Source organism: Myotis nattereri (assembly GCF_964212035.1).
Source record: "Myotis nattereri genome assembly, chromosome: 4".
Lineage (NCBI taxonomy): Eukaryota > Metazoa > Chordata > Mammalia > Chiroptera > Vespertilionidae > Myotis > Myotis nattereri.
In genome coordinates, this window is record NC_138079.1 from 65,889,779 (window position 1) to 65,916,961 (window position 27,183).

Genomic DNA, 27,183 nt, shown 5'->3' on the forward strand with positions numbered 1-27,183 from the left:
TTTACCTAGGACAGTTCTAGTTGTGCCTATTATACATGCCTAAGTATTAATAACTCTCCTAGTCATTCTGCAGTGTCAGGGTTTGAACAATAAATTATATTGTGACCCTAGTTATATTTTACCCCTATTGGGGGAAAAAGGATGCTGACTAAAAATGATCCACTTAATAAAGAAGCTTTCCAGAACACATTCTGATGCAAGGCAGAGCTTCAGAAAGCAACAACTGGTCACCTTTTTATGTAAATTACCACACTGGTGTGTATGCACTATCTCCCTAGTTAGATTGTGGGCTCTGGGGGAGAAGTGCTACATCTTTCCTTATTGCAACACTACAACCAGTACAGCACAAGAGAAGGGCTGAAATACTGGCCTCACAGTTTTCCGTGGATCTGCTGTTCAATGAAGACAGCTGAATTGATACCAAGGATGTTCGAACCATGAACAATTTAGGACGTATCAGAGGCGAGAAAAATGGGCAAAGAAGGTTTGCTCAGAGAAGGGGCAGAGAGACCCTGATCTTTCAGGAGCCCAGACAGAAGGTTCTCCTGAAAGCCAGCGAGGAATGCTCACACCAGACAGCCTGAGGAGCACCTGATCGGAGGCCCTGGTGAGGAGTCTGAAAGACGTGGGGACAGGCAGAAGTCTGATTTTGGGGTGCCAGCTGAACATGGCCCTGAAGGAGAGCTCCTATCCACACAGAAGCAGGATTGGCTTCTGCACCAGAGAGAGGGAACACAGCTTGGGACAGCAGCTGAGTCACTTTGGATCAACTTACATGCGAGGGACAGAGGGAAATGTTTAAATAATAACATAATATTAAACACTGTGGAGGAAATAGAATGTACAGCTTAAGAAGAAAATTTGTAGAGGAAGCAACCACTAGTTCTCAAGAGAAAGGGACAAAGAAGTTCTGGAATAACACTTTAGCCTCAGAGGCTTAAAACTGATGATTAAAATACAGGAAAAGTAGCAATAGTATCACCTTACATTTGTATAGTCCATTAAGGTTCATAAATTTCTTTTGCATCCATACTGGAAATCGACCCTCCCTCCAACTCTGATGAACTAAGGACCACTATCTTCATGCAGAGACGGGGACTCTGGAAGTGGACATGTAACTGAAGGTCACTCAGCTACCAAAGAAGCTGAAACAAGCTAATCTTCACAACGTGAAGAATATGGACTACCAAAGTAGCAATAATAATTGACAAGCTTAATGTCAATCCCCGAAAATACTATAAAATATTATAAAACAGAGACCTGTTTTCAAAAGCTAATAAGTGTTCATTATGAACCAGTCATTTGGAACTAACATTATTTTCTTTTGTAGAAATAGTTGTTAGATCCTTAAAAGCTCAGGCAAATTTCAATGACATCATAGATAGCGTTGTCAGCAAAGCAATGCAGTCTGTCTGTCCTCTCTCCTCGTACTGAAACCCTATCTTTCTTTGGTCTCTACTGAATCTCGTTGGTACTCAGTGCACTGAAACACAATGCTCCATGTAGTTACTGAATGAAGGGTAGGTGAGTGAGCGAATTCTGTCTTTTCATACAAATTCAAGAAATGCAGGCTAGAGGCAATAGTAGGATGATTCATAGTTAAATGAACAACTATACCCAGGAAGTTCTGATTAGTGGATTGATTTTAACCTGAAAGACCTGTCTCAGAGCTCCAGTTGGTCTTTTCCTTCCTAGTTTTGTAATCAATAATTTGAAAATGTAAAGTAATTATTACTGTTTCCATTTTAGCTAACTGTACCATCTACTTACATTTTTGCATTATAAGCACTTTGCATGTATTGTCATATATTCCTCCAACATCTTTTTGAAGAAACAGTTTAATTCCATTTTACAGATGAGAATACAGATTATAAAACGATTAGGTAATCTTCTCAAGATTACACAACTAGTGAGTTGCAGAGCAAGGATGCAAACCTCAGCCTGTCTGACTCCAAAGCCCATCTCCTTAACCCATACTGCATTATGCTCACCAAATGTGCAGCGGGCTCAGAGCTATGAATGACATGGAATACACAGAAGGCTGTCATAATATTTTGAATTGGAACTGAAGTTAAGTTTAACAGATGTCATGAGGACACGAATTACTTTAAGGACTGACAAGAGGGGAGAGATTATATTTATTCTGCATAGACATATTTTAGAGCACATAACAGGTACTCCAAGTTTATATGATTCTTTCACTTACATTTCTCATGGTCTGGAACCTTACTTTCCTGTGTATCCCATTCATATTTAGCCTTTTGTCCTCTAACTACAAGATCCTTCTGGAATACTACCTAGTATAATCATATATGTACATGAGAAGATTCAATACAGAACTATGTATAATTTTTAAAAAGGAAACACACTGGAGAGCCCACCACAAGGCATGGCTAAATAAATTGTGTAATACTCTGCAGGAGTAAAACGAATGGGTTCAATAGTGCAAGACATCTGCACAACACGTAGGAAACAATGATTACCAAAAAAATGTGGAAGAATCAGTATGTATAAGCATGTTTACCACAGTATTATTTTTCATATAAAAAATTATAGGAAACCAAGATGGCGGCATAGGTTAACGCCGGAGATTGCTGCCTCGAACAACCACTTCAAAAAACAACTAAAAGACGGAACGGACATCATCCAGAACCACAGGAAGGCTGGCTGAGTGGAAATTCTACAACTAGGAGGAAAGAGAATATCATACCCAGACTCAGAGGAGGCGCAGTGCTGAAGTGAAATACTAAGGTGTGGAGTGCACGCAGAGCGGGCTGGAGGCAGAGGGCGCGGTTGTTGTTTTCAATTGGGAGGGAGTTTCAGACTCTGAGCTCCAGATCCGGGCAAGTCTCTAGGGAACCAGACTCAAACGGGAGAAGTGGGACTGTCTGGCTTCGGTCAGAACTCGAAGGCAGCTTTCTCTCCGAGGTTTGCAGTGGTTGCTGGGACTCTGTGAGGCAGAGCCTCTAGGGATGGAACTGTGAGCAGCCATAACTGCTCAATCTGGCCCGCCCTGTAGATCCCCAGGGACCCTCCCCGCCCAAGCCCTGCGCAGAGCCATTTGCCGGATAGCCTCAGGCAAAGGCTAGATTAGCACTGCCCTAGAGATCCAGCACAGAAGCTCTCCCACTGCAGACACAGTGGACTCTCATAGCCAGTTAGCCTGGAGGTCAAATCACCCCCGGTATTGCTGACAACAATCAAGGCTTAACTACAACAAGACTGCGCACAAAGACCACTAGGGGGTGCACCAAGAAAGCATAAAAAATGAGGAGACAAAGAAACAGGACAAAACTGTCAATGGAGGATATTGAGTTCAGAACCACACTTTTAAGGTCTCTTAAAAACTGTCTAGAAGCCGAAACCGGTTTGGCTCAGTGGATAGAGCGTCGGCTTGCGGACTGAAAGGTCCCAGGTTCGATTCTGGTCAAGGGCATGTACCTTGGTTGCGGGCACATCCCCAGTAGGATATGTGCAGGAGGCAGCTGATCGATGTTTCTCTCTCATCGATGTTTCTAACTCTCTATCTCTCTCCCTTCCTCTCTGTAAAAAAATCAATAAAATATATTAAAAAAAAAAACTGTCTAGAAGCCGCTGATAAATGTAGTGAGATCCTCAAGAAATCTAATGAGATCCTTGATGTTATGATAAAGAACCAACTAGAAATTAAGCATACACGGACTGAAATAACAAATACTATACAGACTCCCAACAACAGACCAGAGGAGCGCAAGAATCAAGGCAAAGATTTGCAATGCGAAGAAGCAAAAAACACCCAACCAGAAAAGCAAAATGAAAAAAGAATCCGAAAATACGAAGATAGTGTAAGGAGCCTCTGGGACAGCTTCAAGCGTACCAACATCAGAATTATAGGGGTACCAGAAGATGAGAGAGAGCAAGATATTGAAAACCTATTTGAAGAAATAATGACAGAAAACTTCCCCCACCTGGTGAAAGAAATAGACTTACAAGTCCAGGAAGCGCAGAGAACCCCAAACAAAAGGAATCCAAAGAGGACCACACCAAGACACATCATAATTAAAATGCCAAGAGCAAAAGACAAAGAGAGAATCTTAAAAGCAGCAAGAGAAAGAAACTCAGTTGCCTACAAGGGAATACCCATACGACTGTCAGCTGATTTCTCAACAGAAACTTTGCAGGCCAGAAGGGAATGGCAAGAAATATTCAAAGTGATGAATACCAAGAACCTACAACCAAGATTACTTTATCCAGCAAAGCTATCATTCAGAACTGAAGGTCAGATAAAGAGCTTCACAGATAAGGAAAAGCTAAAGGAGTTCATCACCACCAAACCAGTATTATATGAAATGCTGAAAGGTATCCTTTAAGAAGAGGAAGAAGAAGAAAAAGGTAAAGATACAAATTATGAACAACAAACATGCATCTATCAACAAGTGAATCTAAGAATCAAGTGAATAAATAATCTGGTGATCATAATAGAATCAGGGACATAGAAAGGGAATGGGCTGACTATTCTTGGGGGGGAAAGGAGTGTGGGAGATGCGGGAAGAGACTGGACAAAAATCGTGCACCTATGGATGAGGACAGTGGGTGGGGAGTGAGGGCGGAGGGTGGGGTGGGAGCTGGGAGGAGGGGAGTTATGGGGGGGGAAAAGAGGAACAAATGTAATAATCTGAACAATGAAGATTTAATTAAAAAAAAATTATAAATAACTTAAGGGCCAATACAGAGGCAGCCAGAAATTTTTTCAAAAGAAATGAAGCAAGATAAAGGTTCAATTTGAAGAGGATGGCCTAAGTAGTCTCATCCTTTAATAATGTATACTGGAGAATTTTGGTTTTTTGTTTCAGTTTTTTCTTTTGCCAAAATTATCTCATACAATTGACTCCTTTTAAAAAGTCCATTTTGCCTACCAACTTAACATATTTATGCAAATCATTAACTTTATCTTCAGGATACACTAAGAATAAGTGCACAGTAATATCACATTAAATACACATTTAATTTACCTAAATTCAACTATATGTTTTTGGCAATAAAAATAAATTATAAATTGTGGTCATTACATGTAAGTAAGCCAATTATATCATCTGGTTCTTAACTATATGATCTGGTCTAATACTTAAGGAAAAACAGGTGGCACCAAATTATTTGTAGGTTTGTACATAACACAAATCTATGTATTCTGTTAATGAGCTGTTAGGAAATGTCTGGTCATCATTAATATCTGGTGAACAGATGGGATGTAATGCATTATAAGACACTGCCCCCCTCCAGCCCTGATCCTGCACCGGTGCGGTCCCTCGACCTGGCCTGCGCCCTCTCGCAATCTGGGACCCCTCGGGGGATGTCAGAGAGCTGGTGGAGCTGGTTTCGGCTGATCCCGCAGGCCAGGCGGAGGGACCCCACTGGTGCAAGAATTCATGCACCAGTCCTCTAGTTCATATATAACTTTTGACTCTCTCAAAACTTAATTATTAATAGCCTACTGTTGCCTGGAAGCCTTACCAATGACTTAAACAGTCAAGATATATTCTGTAAGTTACATGTGTTATACTGTATTCTTACAATAAAGCAAGAGAAAAGAAAATATCATTAAGAAAATCACAAGGAAGAAAGAATACATTTACAGCATTTATTGAAAAAAGTCCATGAACAAGTGCACCCACTCATTTCAAACCGGTGTTGTTCAAGGGTCAACTGTATGAGAGTTTCACATACGCTATTTTATTGAAGCTTACAAAAATCCTATGAGACAGGTGCATCTATAGTTCTACAAAGAAACAGAGAGGTTACTGACAACCTCAAAATGAAGGACTTTCCTCGTATTTTCATAAAATGTTCTTTCCTTACAATTCCCTAATGAATTACAGAAATAAATGTGCCTTTATATCACCTGGACTCAGTTTCCCCATGAGCCCACAACTCAGAAATCCTTCTTGACTGCAAGAATATTCATAAAACTCTTATCAGTACAATCCCACTCTTCAGCATCTCCCCAACACCCCAGACCTTCTCCCACAGAGGTGTGCTCACAGAAAGCTGAATGGACAGCCCTGCTTTCCAAATGCTCGCTAACAATGTGGTGATAGACAATGTGAACGCAGACATCAGCACAGTACTAAAGAAGAGGCCTAATTATAGCACTTCAGGGTATAACAGAAAATATCCAATTAAATCACTCTTTTGTGTGCCGTCTAGAATCAAGGCAAAACAAAGTGTAAGGGAAAGATGAAAAAATGGAATAGGAACAAAACCACAGACTAACTTAGTTTTCAAAGATATGATTTCAAATTTTTTGATTAACAAATTAGGCGCTACTTGTAAAGCTGGGGGAAATGATTTTGTTTTGCTACCATGTGCAATTTAGTCACAGGTGGAACAGTGAAAATATCACAGGACTGCCTGCTCTTTATAAACCACTTTCAAATACTGGATTGAGCTATCTTAACAACAGAATCAACACCTATTGAAAATTCTGCCTTAACTGAAATAAAACATTTTATGACAAAGGTGAAGTAATACATCATAAAACACTAAAAACATCTTTTTAATTTCCTACAGAGATATAAGTGAAACCCCCGGACAGCTAACATCTAAGCTATAACCAATTAAAAAGAAATAAATGGCTCTTCAAATTTATAGTTACATATACAAACTGAGCATTAAAATACCTTCCTTTGCCCAGTTCAAACGGCTACTTTTATGACTTCAGAGGCTGACTGCATCCTTCACAAGAATGATACGGAAATATCCCATCGCAACAGATGCAAAATCCATCATTGTGTCACCCAGGTGCATACCACTGTTCATACACATCTATCATCAGACATTGATCTGCCTCACGCAATGCTGGTTTAAATTTAACTCTCGCAGGAGATGCATTACAAAATGCAGGTAGACATGCATCCAAATGGTTGACTCCATTTTTTAAATAAAGCCTTTTGTATATGCCATACATGTACTGTTCAAAAGCTAAGTCAATACTGTACCTGGTTATTTCTTCTTTAAGCTTACATGGATCTTCAGCATAGAATTTAATACCAAAATACAAAGTATATGGAGGTCCAGCTAAAATAAGAAATAGAAATTAATTAGATTTAACATAATAATTAGGCAAAGTAGTAGTGTAATATTATACAACTATTAAAAATTATATTTCCAAAAATATTTACAAGCAATTTACTAAATAAAGGGTTAATATCCAAAATATGAGGAACTCATACAACTCAATAGCAAAAACAAAACAATAAATAAATGGGCAAAGCACCTAAATAGGACATACAAATGGCCAACAGATACACAAAAAGGTGCTCAATATTGCTAATTACCAGGGAAATGCAAATCAAAACCACAATGAGGCATCCCCTTACACCTACAAGAATAGCTATTATCAAAAAGACAACTGTTGGTAGGAATGTAAAAACATGTTAAAAAAAAAAAAAGACAAAAGTGTTGGTGAGAATGTAAATTGGAACAGCCATTATGGGAAATAGTATGGAAGTTCCTCAATAAATTAAAAATAGAGCTACCATGTGATCCAGGAATCCCACTACTGGGTATTTATCCAAAAGAAATGAAAGACAGATCTCAAAAAGATATCTACATTCCCATGTTCATTGCAACATTAGTCATAATAGCTAAGATATGTAAGCAATCGAAGTGTCCATCAATGAAACAATAGATAAATAAAATGTGGTACACCCACACCCACACACAATGGAATATTATTCAGCCATAAAAAAGAAGGAAATACTCCAATTTGAGATAACATGAATGAAACTTGAGAATTATGTTAGGTGAAATAAGCCAGACACAACAAATACTACTTGATCTCACTTATATGTGGAATCTAAAATAGTCCCACACAATATAAAATAATATTGAATTTGAATTGTAACTAAAAACAAAATTTTTAAAAATTAAAAAATATATAAAATAAAAGTCACACGCATAGATGCAGAGGGTAGAATGGTGGCTGCCAGAGGCTGGGGGAGGGGGAATGAGAAGAAGTTGGTCAAGAGTATGAAGTTTCAGTTATACTAGATGAATGAGTTCTGGGAATCTAACATACAACCTGGTGATGTTAGTTATTGACAGCGTGTTGTATATTAGAAATATGCTAAGAGGATAAAATTTAAATTTTCTCACACATACTGGTAACTATAAAGATGTGATACATAAGTTATTTAGCTTTTGATTATGCTAATCTTTTCACAATGTATGCATATATCTAAACATTAAGTTGTATACCTTAATTATATACAATTTTTACATGTCACAGCTATATCAATAAAGTTATTTAAAAATTATACTCACTAAGAATTTCTAAAGACAAAAGGAAATATAAAATGAAGTAAGACTTCAACTATGCAAGTATCTGTGTATGTATGGTCTATCCCAGTGGTTGGCAAACTCATTAGTCAACAGAGCCAAATATCAACAGTACAACGATTGAAATTGTAAGATACGTAAAGAGTGCAAGGGAATGCTTTGATATCCGTATACATTGTGAAAGGGTTTCCTCCATCAGGTGAACTAACACATCTATCCCCTCGTGTATTAGCCATTTTCCCCAATGAGAACATTTATTCTACCCTTAGCAAAATTGATATGTTAGAAATATTTCACCATGTATACTCTTACCTTTTTAGAAAAAAAAATTATCAGTGAAACTATGTGGATTAGGGTCAATACATGTCTCATTCTTAAACTTTTCTGAATCTAAGAATGTGTCCTCACATATTTAAAAAGGCATTTCTCATCTCAATCACGTACCAGATACAAGAACTATATGCACAAATACCAAATATATATGAAACAAAGCCTGGAAACGTACCTACATGGGCCAACATAAAATAGTTAAACACTCATATTGTGGAAGAGGGCACACGCCCCTTGGGTGCCAACCACAATGTATTATGCTTTTCCTAGAAATATCTCCATTTCAGAGAGTATGAATCTAACCCGCACTCTCTGCAAGCTGCACACTTCACAGCAGTGTTAAACAGATCTTATATTAGAACTGTTTTAAACAGATTTGCTACCTGGTGCACTGATTGGTGATCAGAGTTTCTAATTTCTTCTTCAACAAAAGCTCTCCCACACAAATAAAAAAGGTATAAAGTACGCACTTCAGTAAAAATACTTCCACCTACTCCTGTGACCCTCGGTCTTTGATAGTGTGCAGTAGACAGAAAGACTAGTAGACTAGTTTTTCTATTTTCATTGTGTCTTAGATTCAGAACTATAAGTCTTATGAGTAAATTAAGTCAAAAACTTTAGAAGTTGGGGAAAGGAAAATAAATGGAACATAGGTAATAAACCCATAATGCACTTTTAATATACAAACTACATCAGTATTTACTATTATTATGACCCACACACGCTATGCTTGTAGAACCCCATTGCCCTGTCCCTGGGACACAGAAGTCAACCGAGACTACAGCCCCACTCCTCTCCCTCATCCGGGCAGGCACTCCTTATGCTGGAGCTTCTTTAAAAACTAAATTCTAAAAGAAACTTTGCTGTAATTTTTTACCTCTAGAGCTGATCCATATGTTTGATTTCTACGTTAACCACTGTGCTTCTGAAAAGCACACCCCTCTCCCTGAATATAGACGTCAAGGAGGCACAGACAATTAAATATTAAATATTTAGAAGAGCCAGGAAGTCCACCCTCTGCTGATCCGTCTTTGTCAATCAAGCCCTATGTTACTGATCAGATGGGTCGGCCTGTGCCTGCAGGCCACTGGGGTTGGTATCTGGGGGCAGGAAGAGCACAGATGCTGCTGAGACTGTGCACAAAGAAGGCCTCGTCCGGAGTCCAGAGCTGCTTTTATCCTCTGGAACATGACAGATTACACCCTCTTGATCAACCAGCCACTTCAAACGTGTTTGGTGATGAGCAGTTATGCAGAAGTTTGAAAAATACACAATTGGAAACATTTAGTTTGAGCTAATTTTCTTAAAGGACTTATAGCTCACTTACACATAAAATGGCGTGTGTTCTAAATATAAGGCATCATTACCATATGATTGCATTTGGCAAAGTACAGAAATGTTTCCTAAACATCTGATTCCCAACAGCCACCTGGTAATGTACGCAAGGCAGTTGAAGCTCCAAGGAGGTAAGTTCCTAAGATCACAGGGATCACAAACTAAGAATCAAGTTTGCTCCTGGAGTTCAGTGCTTTCTGGCCACTATTCCATCCAGCCTCTCAGGGAAGAAATTATAACTATAGAATGAGCAAAATCTTTCATAAACATCACTGTTTTATAGATCAATCAAAGGCCATGGAAATGGACATTTTTAGAGCAAGGCTATGTCTAAGACTGACTATAAAACTAGGTGCTAATGAAGCAAATTCCCAAGTTATTATGATCTTGAATCCATGTCTCATTCTTAAACTTTAAGAAACCCTTTAAGAAACCCTTATGCAAAGTAAGTTAATACTGTTTCACTTTAGCAAAATATATAGAAGCCAGAAGCTGGGAATCCTCTAATCTACCTTTTAAAGACTAATTTCAAGACCTTTAATGGTAATAAAAAGTCCCCCAGCCCGACTGGAGTGACTAGTGGTTGAGCGTCGACCTATGAACCAAGAGGTCACAGTTCGATTCTGGGTCAGGGCACATGCCTGGGTTGCAGGCTTGATCCCCAGTGGGGTGCATGCAGGAAGCAGCCAATCGATGATTCTCTCATCATTGATGTTTTTCTTTCCCTCTCCCTTCTTCTCTGTGAAATCAATAAAATATATATATATTTTTTAAAGTCCCCCATTAACACAGAGATTAATAAATCAAGACTTGCCCATGAGAATCCTGGTGACTAGCAAGTATTCTGTCATTTTTGTCGCTATTCCTTCTGACTGATAGATATCACATCTACTGAAGATGTGAGAGTCATTCTCCTCCATTAATTATCAAACTATCTCATGAGATAAAAAATAAAGATTATGTATTCTTCAGTTAAATAATCTTTCTTCAATGGTAATATCAATGTTTTATTCTTTTTTAAATATATTTTTATTGATTTGAGAGAGAGGGAGAGGGAGAGGGAGAGGGAGAGGGAGAGGGAGAGGGAGAGGGAGAGGGAGAGGGAGAGGGAGAGGGAGAGAGAGAGAAACATCAATGATGAGTGAGAATCATTGATCGGCTGCCTCCTGCACGCCCCCTATTGGGGATCGAGCCTGCAACCTGGGCATGTGCCCTTGACTGGAATCAAACCTGGGACCCTTCAGTCTGCAAGAGGACACTCTATCCACTGAACCAAACCGGCTAGGCTAGGGTAAGGGCACTTCTTAATTACAGACTCGGCAAAGTGAATGGTATGACAAAAACTACTCTAACTCAAGAAACGCAAGCTCTTTAAAAGGTCAGATATCCACCTTTTTCCAAATCAGAGCCTCTCTGCTTTTCTATTTTAAGGTGAAAATTGAAAGACAAGCAACTAGAAAATTAACTAAAGTCATCAGCAGGAACACACCAAGCAAAATTCAATACTAAGATCCTCTCAGTCTTTATCAACTGGAATTTCATCAGAGTTTGCAGAGACCCAGCAATAATCACACACCCATTTCCAGATTCTGGCACCTAAGAACTCGTACTCATCCTCGCAGTACTGGAGCCTATTCTGTACCCAACTAACCATGGGCATGATATCATTCTCAAGGCATTCCTTAAGAAGGTTAAAATTAAATACCTATTTAAAAAATAAATTAAATACCTACTGTTGACCAGTTCTTTGTGTTCAGCAAGGGTTTTGGCAGGATCCAGCCAATACTGTGTGAGGAATAAAAGGGTAATTATAAGAATTAGTTGCTTTTCATTAGCCTTTACTTTAAAAACATTTGAAAAGTGTTATTTTAAATGACATTTAAATAATAAGGAAAGCATTTGATTTGTCATGTACACACACACAAACATACATAAGAGCTGTCTGTGGCTACAACATTAAAATAAAACGATGTCAACGTTCAGAGAGCAGCAGAGAGGAGAAATAGTACCTCTGGGTTCTTAGTTGCATTCTAGCGCTGACTGCAATATTAAGATTCTGGTGAGCCCTAACCGGTTTGGCTCAGTGGGTAGAGTGTTGGCCTGCGGACTCAAGGGTCCCAGGTTCGATTCCAGACAAGGGCATATACCTTGGTTGCGGGCACATACCCAGTAGGGAGTGTGCAGGAGGCAGCTGAATTGATGTTTCTCATCGATGTTTCAAACTCTCTATCCCTCTCCCTTCCTCTCTGTAAAAAAAATCAATAAAATATATATATTTTTAAAAGATTTTGGTGAATGTGTCTTACTGCTTTGGGTGGCAAAACAATGGCCATAGGGAATGCCGCCCAAGTCTCTTTCCAAAATCTGCATCACAGCCCCATCTACAGTTAGGTATGTCTCCCTCTAAGACCATCCTCACCCTCTTCACTTCCAGTCCCGTCTCTTACAGGTTTTGCTGCTAGATGGAAGAAGGAAAGCTAGCAAATAAAATCAAATCCTGCTGAAGTGTCCAGCAGAGGTGGCTCAGCACAGTGGCTGAGGGTCTGCGTCCCAGGGCCGACCCAGTTGGATTCTGCCCTGGCTCTCCCCTCATCATCACCATGGCACTAGGAACAAGGCACTGGACCATCTCCGAACGTTCCTCATAGGCCTGCTGTGAGGATTAAATAAGTTAATTCATGGACAGTCTTCAGAATAGTCCCTGTTTCATACTAAGTTTGCAACACATGCTAGTGATGATGACGATGTGAAGGTGTGAGATCATTCTTAATTACTGCCTTTAACCAGCCTATGATACTTGCTTATTAATTCAAACTAATCTTTAATGAACAGAATCGTAGACAGTGATGGGAGAATTTTTGGCCTAGGCCTCACCCTTGTGAAATAAAATCACTGAAAGGAAAAGAACACACCTTCAGCCCCATCTCTCCACCTGCGGGAAGAGCAAGCAGACGCACAGAGGAGGGGACATCTGGGTTCCCCTAGAAATACACACTGGGGGGACTCTCCTCGGTTATCCATGCCAAAATACTGGAATCCCGAGGGTCTAGCTAACCAGTTCCCACTTTCTTATGCTTCTGAATGAATAAGGGTCAATTCTCACAGCAGGGAGGAAGGAGCCGGTCCACCCTGAGCCACTGCATTCACAGCACTCGTGTTTACCTGCTGAAAACATCCCACTCCCCTGACACTCCTGGGTCAGGAATCAAGGGTCAAAAAGGAATCCAGAAGAACCCTCCTGCCCAGGTCCCCCTTCCCTGCCCTCTGCTTGCCCTGCTATATAACAGTAGCAGTAATTATAAATATGAATTATAACTTCTTGTGCAATCCCTGTACCTTTTATTCCTAATTTCATTTAATATAATAATAATTACTCATACTAAATGTGTGTCATAATCATTTTATTATAATATTTTATTACAGGACTAAACTGTACTCATATATATGTATAATCTCCACTATTTGCACTCACAGAGCAGTTTAAGTTTTTCAACTTTTTTAAAAGTAACATATCTATATAGCAACTGATAATGCAATGTTTAATATTCTGCTTCTTATCATTTCTCAATTGCTGAAAGTCTAAAATCACTCACTTTTAAAATAAACTTTAAAAAGATATTTGAAGTAGAGGCTATAATTAATGAATGCTTTTGGAGCCCACAGTGACAAAAGATGTGGCTCTAGTGTTAAAATAATCATTCATATGGAAACACTGATTCATACAAGTAGAGAAAATCAACCCAAATGCTAAGCTGTGTGTTGGACACAGAGCAGACCCGTTCCTCTACTAAGTACCTAAAGCTATGAACACTTCTCATGAAATGGAAACAATAGGCTGGTTGACTATTTCTTGCCACTGATGTTAAATAAAAAGGTTTGGCTACCCCTGGATTTTTCAAAGGAGATGAAAACACACACAACTAACCACTTTTAAACACTTGCCTTCAGTACCATGAGAAATAAATTTCTGTTGTTGAAAAAAATAATAAAATAAACAATTGCATTAGACTTCTATTGCTGCCGTAGCAAAGTTTCACAAACTTAGAGGCTTACAGCAATACCCATTTATGAGCTCCAAGTTCTGAGATAAGGTGATTTCTCACAAGACCAAAATCAGGATGTCAGCTGGCTGGGGTCCCGGAGGGTTATTTGGTGAGGACACCCTATCCATAAGAGCACTTCAGGGAGGGGACTAGCAGTTGAGCCCTTGGCTCTCCATTCCCCCCTCCCCCCCCCGCCCCCCTCCCCCCTATTGTCAAGGATGCATAATGTTAAGCCTTTCCCCACACTTAAACCTGAGGACTCGGTGAGCGCTTGGGGCTAGAAAGAGGGAAGGAGGGGCCTCTGGTCCAACTACTCCATCTGATCTCACCTTGAAACTGGTAAGAACAGAAATTGGACGAAAGCTTCTCATCTCCCCTTCTAACATCATCATCCCAAGAAAACACATTTTACAGATTTCGAAAACCAATTTTTTCTTTTTTGCCTCCAAAATGTTTTTCGGTCATTAAAAAACCAGGTAAATAAAACAGAAAGGAAACTTAACTAATTGTAACAGGAAAGACTGTTTAACCTACTAAAAATGTTCATATTACTGATAAGCTATACACTTTAAAAATAAATCCCTTTCCTTGAGAGCAAACTGATTTGTGAGATGAAACGTATAATGAAGGTTCTGAGATGAGTTAGAAATTACAATTTTGAAGCAAAAAAAAAGGTCAAAACTCAGTAAAAGATGTTTGATCATTTCACTGCACATTAGATATGCTGAGCATCAACCCAGTGCTCATCCTGCACAAATCTCATTTGATCCCAATGAAAACCCAGGGTTACAGAGGTCAGACGATGATAAATGCTCCAGAACATAACTAATAAACATAAGCCACCAGGTTTCATAAGCTAACATCTTAACATGTAAAACCCACTTACGCTCAACCAAGAGAAAGAAATGACCTTGAAACCAAAGCAGCCATACTAGGACCACATTTGCCACTGCTCATTATCAACAAGCAATCAAACGTAGCACATCTGGTCACCACGAAACACATCAGGCAGTTATTCTATAACCAATGAGAAAAAAGAGCACAAGAATTTGCCAATGAACATAGTATCCCAATTTTAACAACTACATCCAGAATATGCACCTACGTCCAGAATGGATGTCAGCTCTCAAACTGTATATTATTCATTCATTTAACATTTCCGGAATACCCACTATTGTGCTCTCTGTATGTTATGTCAGACTTTGTCCTGGGTGGTGTGGGAAAATAAAGATGACTGAGACCTAGACCTAACCTTGAGGCACCCAAACCTAGAGGGAGACAGGGACACAGAATTACAATCCAATGCTGTAGTGAGATAATAACACGTATGAGATGAGTGCTTAGGAGATAAAATTATGTACAAAGAAAATTACCTCTGCAGGGTGAGTGTAGGAAGGTGTCACTGAAGAGGGAACCTTTGAACAGTGTGTTTATAAATAAAAACTTTCCCAAAGTACAGAAATGGAGGAAACAGAGCCTTAAATTTTTATACAAGTTATGTCTACCAGCTCAACTGCACTTAAAGGAAATGGGTTCATGTCTAACTGACAACACAGAATGCAATACTGCAGGTCCTTAGTAGTTAAGCGCTATCCTGAAATCAGTGCTGCCAATGGCTAACAAATACTCAGCTAAGAAATCAGTGTTCATGCAGGACTTCCAGAAAGAGAAGTGGTCCAATTCGGTCCTTCTGTCTGTCCTGGGCAGTGGGAAAGGAAGTAGCAGAGAACTGAGCACAACTTACTGTGCACTAGGCTACAGAATGGCTTCTCTGAACTGCACTTTGGTATGAAGCCATTATACCCACAGAACCAGAAAATGGTCCTATCCTCTTTAACAGGATACTGAGATGCTTTTCAGGGACAACAGACCAAAACCACAAGTCATGAAGCTGACACATGCTCAGAGAACTGACCTCCAGCTGCGTCCAGAACCAGGCTTGTGCCCTCCCTGCCACACAGAACCAAAGAACCAGGACATAATGGGAACTTGAGCACCAGAACCCTTTCAGAAGCAGAGGGTCCATGGTCCAAGGTCCTCCAATGAAAACTTGCCCCACCAGCACTTCTTCACACCTGTTCCCTTACAAATTCTCCTAGAACTCTGGATCAGGGAGTTCAGGTTTTTGTTTTTTTTTCCTTTTCTTTTTCATTTTTCTAAACCTGACCCTAAAGGAGTTCAGGCTTTTAAGCAGTAGATTCCCATTCTCCTGGATGGCACTATCTATACTAATAAAAGAGATACATGCAAACTGGTGTCACTCTGCTACACCCACCAGCCAATCAGAATAAGTATGCAAATTAACCCAACAAAGATAGCGGTTAATTTGCATATGCAGGTGCGGCACAAAGACTGAAGGCTCCGCCCAAGCGAAGACTGAAGACGACTGAAGACTGAAGAGGCTTGGCTTCTCTGCTGTGGCTGGAGTGAAGGCCTGGGTCCTGGGTGCTGGAGGAAAACCAGTGCCAGCAGCCAGGGGAAGGAAGGCCTATTGCATGAATCTCTTTGTGCAATGGGCCTCTAGCTCATCAATAGAATAATCAATCTTTCTCCACTGCAATTCTCAGTATTTTAGAGTTTGGCTCTACTAGCTCCAGGTGGGCAAATTCTTTCTGTTCTGTGACACAGTCTTGCCTACCCAGGCAGTCAGAAGGAAAGAGAGCCCTATCTCTCCTATTCTTTCTCAACATTCAATCTCTCAATCACTCTTCCCCTTCCCTTTCCTCCTTGCTCTCTCTACAATCTCAAATTTATATCCAGCTAGACTGGATCCTGTTTTGTAGGAAGATAACATAACAATGAACAGACACAGCCCTTCTCTCTCATCCTGATTTCTACAGTGGGTCTCCTAGCACAGGAGAACGTTAACAGACCTCAATCCCGATACCCAATCACTGAAAAGTCCAGATGACAGCTCTCCTGGCTCAGATGCCTTGTGAGGGTACAAGAGGCCAACAAGTAGGTGGTCTTACCTCTTCAGTCATGTCAGTCTTAATGGCATTTATGTAATCTGGGGAGAATGACAGATGGGCACAAGCTCCTTCTTTTTCTCTGACAGTCTTGGCTAAACGCCCTGAGCGTGTTTCATTCACCGTGGCTAATAATGTCTCAATTTCATCAATATCCTAGGTAACAGGACAGAATTAGATCTTAAAACTCTAACAATGTCCAGTAAATCAATAACCTAACCTTCAAAAATTCAGGGGCCAACCTTACATTTGACAACTGTTCTTTTGCTGTCTCCTAGAGTTCTAATAGTAGAATGAGCCCTAAAATGTTTTAGTAGAGCAAGGACAGCATGGGATAATAAAAGCTTTGCTGCATCTTTTTTTTTTAAAAAAAAAATTTTTTTATTGATTTCAGAGAGAAAGGGAGAGGGAGAGAGAGAGAAACATCAATGATGAGAGAGAATCATGTATTGGCTGCCTCCTACAAGCCTCCCACTGGGGATCGAGCCCACAACCTGGGCATGTGCCCTGGCCAGGAATTGAATTGTGACCTACTGGTTCATAGGTCGATGCTCAACCACTGAGCCACACTGGCCGGGCTTTTGCTGCATCTTATTTCACACAGGTTATAATGCTAATTTTCCTTTGGAGAATTTAAGAACACTACAATGATATTTCCTATCAATCAAAAAAAGGCTTTACATATACACACAGCTTTTGTCACTATAACAAAACAAACCTTTGATCTAAGGGAGTATAAAGAGGGATGACCATCTATAAGGAACAATGGAGCCATTCCTAGGGAGTTCTAGGACTCAACATAATTTGCACATATGTTCCAAGAAACCCAGGGCTGTGGTGACAGCTATTTGTGCTTTTCCCGGTGCCCCTGTAGACAGATCTCAGTCCCTCTAAGTATCATTAACAGGATGTGGTTTTAATTTGCTCCTTGGTACGAATCACAGAAGCTTTGGGATCTCAGGGAAAGTCACCATCATAGAGCCCTCACAGCAGGGATGAAAACAAGGACCTGTCATTGCACCATCTACAGTGAAGGGGGGTGGTGAATTGTAATCAGGCCTCCATTTCAACAAAACTGGATTCCACTGAATCACTGTAGGACCATCTGGCTCCTTATGAATTATCACTGGCCCCAGTTCTCACCCATGGACTCTGGCCCCACTCTAAGAGTTATAGGGATAATAATAACAATAGCTAACAGTTATTAGATGCTCATTTTATTTACTCCGTTAACTCTCTTAAAAAGTCTAATGGAGTGGGAACTACTATAATTACCATTTTACAAGGGAGAAAACAGAAACCCGAGGTATTGAAACACCTTGCAAGAAAGTACAGAACAGCAGATCCAAGGATGAGGAAGCCCCTGCATGTTAATCTCAGGCCAAGCCACCCTCTAGAGTACTGTCTGAATAGGAATGCATAACCTCAATTTCAAGATTCTTACATACAACCACCAGCTCCTCTTTTCTCAGCTCACTCCTTTCTCATATTCTGATTCCAGCAGGACATGAAATTCCAGGATCCTACTCTCTTTTCACAGTTTCTCCTTCCTGCTCCCTGCAAGCCCTCACTTCCTCTCTACTCATTATAGTCATTCACTGGCAGATTACCTTGCACAATCTCCCCTCTACAACTACTGGGAAAAACATACCAACTCTCTGCCCTCTCAGGCCAGCACCAGAGAAGCTGACAGGAACTGGAGACTCAAACTGCATAGCCATAGATGGGCTCCATTTAAATTCGTTATCAGTAACCCGAGGGGACCCAGAATCCCACTACACTTCATTCTTGCACTTGTCTGGGTGACTCCTTCCTGTTTTCTCACCCTTAGCTGATGATCTTGATAATGTCTCTGAGAAAACTGAAGCCATCAGAAGAGAACATGCATGCCTTCTCACCAAATCTACCAACCTCTCTGTATCTGGACTGAGGTCCTGTCTTCTTTATTTCTATGTACAAACTGTCCATGCTCCACTTAAGCTCATCCCTTATCTATTCAGAAACAGCTCCAGTAAATTCCCGCCCTCCTTCCAGCACCAAAGTTTTCCTTTCTGTAGAATCATTCCTAGGAGAATACAAGACTTTATTTCTCCTATATTAAAAAAAAATAAAAACACCTTTTAACCCCTATATCATTTCACTTCTGTACTCTGGGGTATATAAAGCCATTGTTTCATACTATGTCTGCTCTCCTCCCTCTTAAATACTTTAGAACCCTCTCCAGTATCTTGCAGTGATGCCCACAGTGGCTAAATCTAATGGCAGATGCAGAGTCTTCACCCACTTTCTTGAAACCCATTTGTCACCAGTTTCTAGAACAGTGATGGCGAACCTTCTGAGCTCGGCGTGTCAGCATTTTGAAAAACCCTAACTTAACTCTGGTGCCGTGTCACATATAGAAATTTTTTGATATTTGCAACCATAGTAAAACAAAGACTTATATTTTTGATATTTATTTTATATATTTAAATGCCATTTAACAAAGAAAAATCAACCAAAAAAATGAGTTCGCGTGTCACCTCTGACACGTGTGTCATAGGTTCGCCATCACTGTTCTAGAAGATCTGGCTTCTACGTACACCTCACTGGCCACACCTTCACAATCTCCTTTGCTGGCTGCTCATTATCTCCCTAACCAGGATAGGCCAGACTACCCTAAACTCACACCTTACATTAAGGCTTGAAATGCCACTCATACAACTCCCAAATGCACAGCCAGATCAGAACGGTCCCCTGAATCCAACTGCCTACGTGACAGCTCCATTTAAGTGCCTATTAGAACTCAAACTTTGTACATTCAAAAGGGAAATGATGATTCTACTCCCTCCTAGAAAAACCTGTTCTCCTGCAGTCTTCACCATCTCAGTAAATGGATAACACTCTTCCATTGGCGCCAGTCAAAACCTCTTTATCATCTATCTCTTCCATCCACCTGCAAGTCCTGCTGGTGCTATGCTAGAAATAGAAACAGAAATAGAAACAGAATTCTCACCACATCCAGGTCCAAGAAGCCATCACCAATCACCTGGATTGCTTTTTTTTTTTTTTTTTTTTAAGTGAATCATCGTTTCAGAAAGCACGTCTGGCAGTTTGGGCCTACACTTTTGGCCCCCATAAGGCTGGGGACCAAGAACAGACTACTTCGAGCCACTGCCAGGCCGCCCACTGACAAGCAGAACTTGGGGTGTTAACAGTACAAAGAGTGACAAAACTGAAGTGATGGCTTTCTCTCACAAGCTTTGAAAAACAGCGGTCCAGGCTATAAAAGTCTAGAAGCATCGCTCACCTGGATTTCTTTAACAGCTCCTTTAATGGTATCCCTGCTTCTACCTTAGTAGTTTTAGGGATTCTTTAAAGCGTAGGTCAAATCAGTTTACTCTTCTGTTCAACATCTTCCAGTGGTTTCCCTCCTTACTAAAAGTAAAATTCCAAGGCCCTATGATGGTCTACAAGGTCCTACACAGTCTGGCCCACTCCCTTCATTCTCCACTATGCATTTTAGGAAGGAGACAGCAGAGAGAACCTCGAGAAGACTGTTTGTGGAAGCCTCAGGGCCCTCCCGGAGGCGGTGGGGAGGGCCTACTGGAAAGCAAAGAGAAACCTGTTAGGAGGAGGAAGAAAGAGAACCTTATGGGAAGGCAGATATTTAGCAATGCTGTTGCGTGAAGCAACATGGAAAATAAAAGAGGTACCTAATGAAGTGGATGATCCGGATAAGATTGCAGGTAGATTGTTGAAAGTGCAAACTGGCTTCTTTGCTACCTATAATGAAATGCAAGAGGAGAGAGATAAGCTTTAAAAAAGAAGAAGAAGAAAAACTGCTAAATATAAATGCCAGGACTTACTGGGCTTGAAATAGAGGTTTCTCATCCCTAGACTTATCAGAAGGCAAATGGTGCTACCATTAAGAAGTGACTTCTGGGCAAAGACTGAATAAAGGGTGCTCAGGAAAACATGCCAGTAAATGTAAAACTCTTTATTACGTCCTCAAAAAAGATCTACTATGATGCCTCAGACCCTTTCAAACGAACAAAAGGTCTTCTAAAGGTCTTTCAGGTCATTGTTCCCCAATAGCCCTACAAAAAATCTAAGTTATTCTGGATAAAAAGGGGGTTCTAAAGAAAGAAAACTCATCTGTAGATCTGATCGTAAATTGCTAACTTTGCAGGTCATGGTAGTAGTCATGCCCCAGGCATATAACTTTTTTAGCAAAAGGTTTATTGTTGCCTTAAGCAAGCCCTATCCACTGTTCTAGGTCATCTATGTTAACGCATCTTTGAAATGCCAGAGTAATCCTCTTTTTCAGACCCTGTAGATGAAATCACCCTCAAAGGAGCACATAATCTTGACTTTCCTGTACCTTGCTTTCTCCCTCTGTCATGTAATCTTCCTTAAATCCCCTCCTTAATTTCCAATGCATAAAAGAAACTGCAAAACTACCATTCTTGGAAGCATTTGAGATCTTGCTTCCCAGCAATTGTCATCAGTTTGGCTCAAATAAAATCTTATGGCCTAGCCAGTGTGGCTCAGTGGTTGAGCACTAACCTATGAACCAGATCATAGTTCAATTCCCAAGGCACATGCCGGGTTTCTTCTATCGCATGCTACACTACCTCTTAGTAGAGAACAATATTCTAAACAGCATCCAGTTGCAGGCAGCACAGTAAGAATTTCATATTTCTATAATTCCTTATAAGCCTACACATTTCCAAACTAACTTTGTAACATTTCAGTAAAGCTTTTTCCTTTTTTAAATATCAGAGAGGCTTTTCTCACCACTCAATGGAAGCAGCCTTCTAGTCTGGCACTTCATCTTACATTATTTTCGAAGCACCAATCACTATCTGATGTCAGAACACATATTTATAGTCTGTCTTTCCCCTGGAATATAAACTCGAGACATGGACCTTGTCTCTTGTTGACCACCGCACTCTAGTTCCTGAGATGCAATGGTCACCCAGTAAATATCGGATGCATGATTGAATAGAAATGAGAAATAGCAGATGGTCTTCTCTCCTTACAGTCCCAGGCCAGGGGTGCTAATCAGGGTAAGGATATAACGCTAAAGAGTTTTAAATAAGAAATGTCCTCAGTAAACATCCTTCAACCAAAAAACTGATGAATATGTTATGTAGCAAGAAAAATTAAGCTTCCATATATCATCAGCTTTCAAAGGGCCTACTTTTGTTAACTCAAAGTTCACAGTCCAAAAGGTAAAGTGAGTAACTCCCACCTTCCACCCCTCCACCCTACCCCTAAACACCTAACCAAATCTGAACAATTCCTGGAGCACCTCTCTGACTGGAACAGGTCATATAAAAAATAGACAAACTAGTCACCTTAGCTTTTAGTGCTTGCGACATATTTTAAATTTTATAAAATTTAAGGCTACTGGCACAACCCAAATTCTTTTCATATTCATGGAGAAAATCCTCTTAAGATTCAGAACAATCCTATATAATAAAAGGATAATATGCAAATTGACCGAACAGCAGAACCACCAGTCGCTATGATGCGCACTGACCACGGGGGGCATACACTCAAGATAGGAGCTGCCCCCTGCTGGTCAGTGCACTCTCACAAGGGGAGCGCTGCTCAGTCAGAAGCTGGCTCATGGCTGGCCAGCACAGCGACAGTGACAGAAGCCTCTCCCACGTCCACTGCAGCACTAAGGATGTCAGGCTCACTCCCCGCAGGACACCCTCCCCCTACCCCCAAGGCTCCCAAGAGGGCGCAGGCCAGGCTGAGGGGACCCTCCCCCGCCCCCACCCCAGTGCACAATTTCATGCACCAGGCCTCTAGTGTTAAATAAAGGTCAACTCAGAGGTTTGTATCAAACCTCTAGATTAAAATAAAAAAGACTAGTTTCCTATGATAATCAAGAAAATGTCCAGAATCATTAACCCTAAAACCACTACTTTCCTAGCCATTCCATCAATTGTCTGAAATGCCATTCTTCATATTTCTTTCTGATTTAACCTGGGAGGACAGTCTCATGAAATGTTCATAGTTAAGGGAACCAGCAATATTCCTGTCATACACTTACACAACTAAGGTGTGGGTCACAGAAATTACTAACAAGAAGAATACCTAGCATTCCTATGGCATATCCAAATATATGTGGGCATGTATACATAGTGAGGTTTCTACCATTCCTGATAGTTTTGTTTTAAAGTATTTGCACCATTATCATTTTCAACTGTTTCTCCTTTTATTTTATTTTTGGTGAAAAAAAGCAGCGGGTGCTGTTAACGAAAAAGAACGCTCTAGATCAGTGATGGCGAACCTATGACACGCGTGTCAGAGGTGACACACGAACTCATTTTTTTGGTTGATTTTTCTTTGTTAAATGGCATTTAAATATATAAAATAAATATCAAAAATATACATCTTTGCTTCACTATGGTTGCAAAAAAATATCAAAAAATTTCTATATGTGACACGGCACCAGAGTTAAGTTAGGGTTTTTCAAAATGCTGACACGCTGAGCTCAAAAGGTTCACCATCACTGCTCTAGATAGAACTCAGTCCCTTACTTCCCTAAACCTAGAAAATTTAAGAAAGCCACAGGATAAAATATTTTATTAAACATGACCCATGGAAGACACCTTCATGCCTACTGTGATCAGCTATCTGAGAAGGAAAAACAACAACACATAAGTGAATTAAGTTCAAGATGAATCCCGGAGCCGACTCTAAACAAATCTAGGTCTTTCAAAAGCATTTTGAATCCATGTCAAAATCAACACATAGAACAACGAAACTGAAGAACAACCAAAGCATGCTCTGCTCCCCAGGTACTCCAGTGAGGGAAGCATCCAACACGCCAAGCGGCTTTGTGGGTGGCAGATAGACACATCCCTCTCTGCACTTCCCAGGGTTCTTTCAAGCACATCAGCTGCTGAATTCTCATGATGCATCACATGACTGCTCAGATCCACTTTAAATAGAAAGTCGTTCCCCCAAAAAACTTACTGCTTTATAAAAATACAGTTTATGATAAGCAAGTTTTTGTTTGTTTGTTTGTTTGTTTTAAGTGGTGGGATCCGCAGCCACAAAGCTCCCGATGACATTACCTGAACTAAATCCTCATATTCTTTCTTCTATCACATACTACACTACCTCAGCAGATTCAGAATATCATATTTCTGCCCAGCCAGTGTGGGTCACTGGTTGAGCACTGACCTATGAACCAGGAGGTCACAGTTCAATTGCACATGCCCGGGTTGCAGGCTCAATCCCCAGTAGGGGACGTGCAGGAGGCAGTCAATCAATGAGTCTCTCTCATCATTAATGTTTCTATCTCTCTCTCCCTCTCCCTTCCTTGCTAAAAATCAGTAAAAAACAAAACAAAACAAAACAAAAAAACACAAACAAAAATAAACTGTGTGTGTGTGTATGTGTGTGTATATATAACTTATCTAATAAAAGAGAAACATGCAAATTGACCGTACCTCTGCTATACTCACAAGCCACGCCCACCAGCCAATCAGAGTGATTATATGCAAATTAACCCAACCAAGATGGCGGCCAGCAGCCACAGAGCTGGAGCAAGAAGGAGGCTTTGTTGCCCCGGCAATGGAGGAAGCCAAGCTTCCCACCTGACCTTGCCGTCTGGGGCCTCTGCTCAAGGCAACAAAGTTTCAATTATAGAAGATAAATAAATCCCAGATACCTGCTTCCAGCCAGCCTCCACTGGGAGCTTGGGTGGCTGGGGGCCATGGCCAGCCTGCAAACAGCCATCAGCCCCTCACCCAGGCTGGCCAGGCACCCCAGTGGGGACCCCCACCCTGAAGGGGCTGTGGCCAGCCTGCAAACAGCCATCAGCTCCTCACCCTGACTGGCCAGGTACCCCAGCAGGACCCCCCACCCTGAAGGGGGTGTGGACAGTCTGAAAATGGCCCTCAGCCCCTCACCCAGGCTGGCCAGGCACCCCAGCGGAACCCCCACCCTGATCCAGGACACCCTTCAGGGCAAACCAGCCGGCCACCACCCATGCACCAGGCCTCTATCCTATATAATAAAAGAGTAATATGCAAATTGATCCTAACAGCAGAACTACTGGGAATGACTGGTCACTATGACACACACTGACCACCAGGGGGCAGACGCTCAATGCAGGAGCTGCCCCCTGGTGGTCAGTGCGCTCCCACAGGAGGAGCTCTGCTCAGCCACAAGTCAGGCTGCCAGCTGCCAGCACAGCAGTGGTGGTGGGAGCCTCTCCCACCTCCTCAGCAGCGCTAAGGATGTCCAACTACATCTTAGGCCTGCTCCCCGCTGGCAAGTTGACATCCCCCGAGGGCTCCTGGGCTGCCAGAGTGATGTCTGACTGCTAGCTTAGGCCCGATCTCCTGAGGGGTCCCAGATTGCAAGAGGGCACAGGCTGGGCTGAGGGACCCCCCCTCCCCCGAGTGCAAAAATTTTTGTACATTGGGCCTCTAGAATATATATAATATTATATTTCTTTCTATAATTCCTTACAATTCCACACATTTCCAACTTAACTTTCTAATATCTCAGTAAAGCTTTTTTCTTTTTTAAAATATAGGTAAAATCTGGTTTAAATGAACTGGAAAGGCCTTTTGTAAGAGAAATGAGGTAGCCAACTAAAAGACCACCAGGCAAGGACACAGCAGACAGACATGGAAAGGAGAGGGGAGGAGGGTGCTCTTGTCACAGTCTCACCTCCACCTGGCCTGGCCCACACTGTCTATAGGTAGAGTTCTTTCCTTTACTAATATTATGGGTCCCTCAGTGGGTGGTAACAGAAGGTGGTAACAGAGTGATAACAGGACACAATCCCTCCCCTCAGCTTCCATGCATATTCTTTCCTAAAACTGACCTACCTGAGAATAGCACTGAGTTAAGATGCCAGTTCTCCTTTCCACTGCAGTCCCCGTCCACAATCCGCCTTCCCCAATTTAAAGGAGAAATGCACCCCTTGCCCACTTTAATCTCTCTATGGCACATTAGCCCTAGGTGTAAAAATCCAGGGAGCAGAAACATAGGAACATTTTAAAATACCAATGTTAGCAAAGTTGCTTTAATAAAGACACCATAAATCATGTCTTTTCCTACTTAAACATATTTCTGGTACAGATTAGACAAGGGGATAGCAACATGGTGCTTTGGCCCATAGTTGGGTTGCTTTGAATTCAGATATATCATACAGAAGGCAGCAGCGGGAGTGATGATTTTCATGTCACGATCTTGTAACTTCCATCTTCCCGCTACAATCAAAATATACGCAGCTCAGGAGGAAGACTCCCATAAGAATAAAACAAATCAAAGCCTCTCTCATCTAAGCGACAAAACAAAGCACTGTGCCTTCTCTGTCTAACCATCTCAGAAATATAATTCCAAAGTGAAATACTTTTTGCTGAACACATGTTGACATTTTTATTTAAACTGACAAATGACAGAAAAGCAAGCTGGTTTGGTTGACTGGTGTAATGACTGGTTTTGCCAAAGAATTGTATGTTGGACATATTCCATAAAGTGAATGAACTAATTCTGCAGCTTCAAAATCTGATGAATATAAAGTACATAATTAGATAAAAGCACTTTATCAAACATCTTGTATGGGCAAATGTACATTAAAGTTAACAATTTTTAATTTCCCTAATCCTTTCCAACTAAATTGGATTAAATCACATGCCCTTAAGTAGAAGAGAAAAAAAGGCATAATTCTCTTTTGATCAATCTTTGTAAAGCATATTTAAACATATTTCCCAGAAATTGTGAAACTGAATTACTACCATGATTAACAAATCATTTGCAAGTCAGGCAGGTTTTCAGTTCATTGCGTTCAAGTAAGTAAATTGAAGGAGGGACCCAATAAGTGGGCTGAGAAATCCCTTCTGTCAGGAACATAAGGGAAGAGATGAAGGGAGGGGTCAGAAGGTAAAAACTTCCAGTTATAAAATAAATAAGTCATGGGGGTGTAATGTATAGCATGGTGACTATAGCTAACAATGTTGTAGCACCTATTTAAAAGTAGCTAAGAGAGTATACCTTGAAAGTTCTCATTACCAAAATAATATATATGTGGTGATGGATGCTAACTAAATTGATATGGTGATCTTTTTGCAGTATGTACAAATATGAAATCATTGTTGTACACCTGAAAGTAACAAAAATGTTGTACTAGTATGTCAATTATACCTCAGTAAAATAAAATAAAGATTTAG

The 27,183-nt window shown here is 40.7% G+C and overlaps 1 protein-coding gene across 2 annotated transcripts in view; it reads right to left on the minus strand.

Annotated features, from left to right (window-relative positions):
• Positions 1–27,183, minus strand: part of EPB41L4A (erythrocyte membrane protein band 4.1 like 4A) — a 209,073-nt gene that overhangs the window by 91,910 nt on the left and 89,980 nt on the right. The window contains exons 1-3 of one of the 2 annotated variants that reach the window (XM_081090195.1): positions 19,831–19,948; positions 11,715–11,766; positions 6,975–7,053 (exon numbers count right to left, since the gene is read on the minus strand). In XM_081090195.1, coding sequence (XP_080946321.1) covers positions 6,975–7,053; positions 11,715–11,766; positions 19,831–19,881 — 182 coding nt within the window. In that variant the 5' untranslated portion in view covers positions 19,882–19,948. Of the gene's footprint in view, positions 1–6,974; positions 7,054–11,714; positions 11,767–19,830; positions 19,949–27,183 lie in introns of those variants that run through there. The other variant, XM_081090194.1, reaches the window with a different exon arrangement.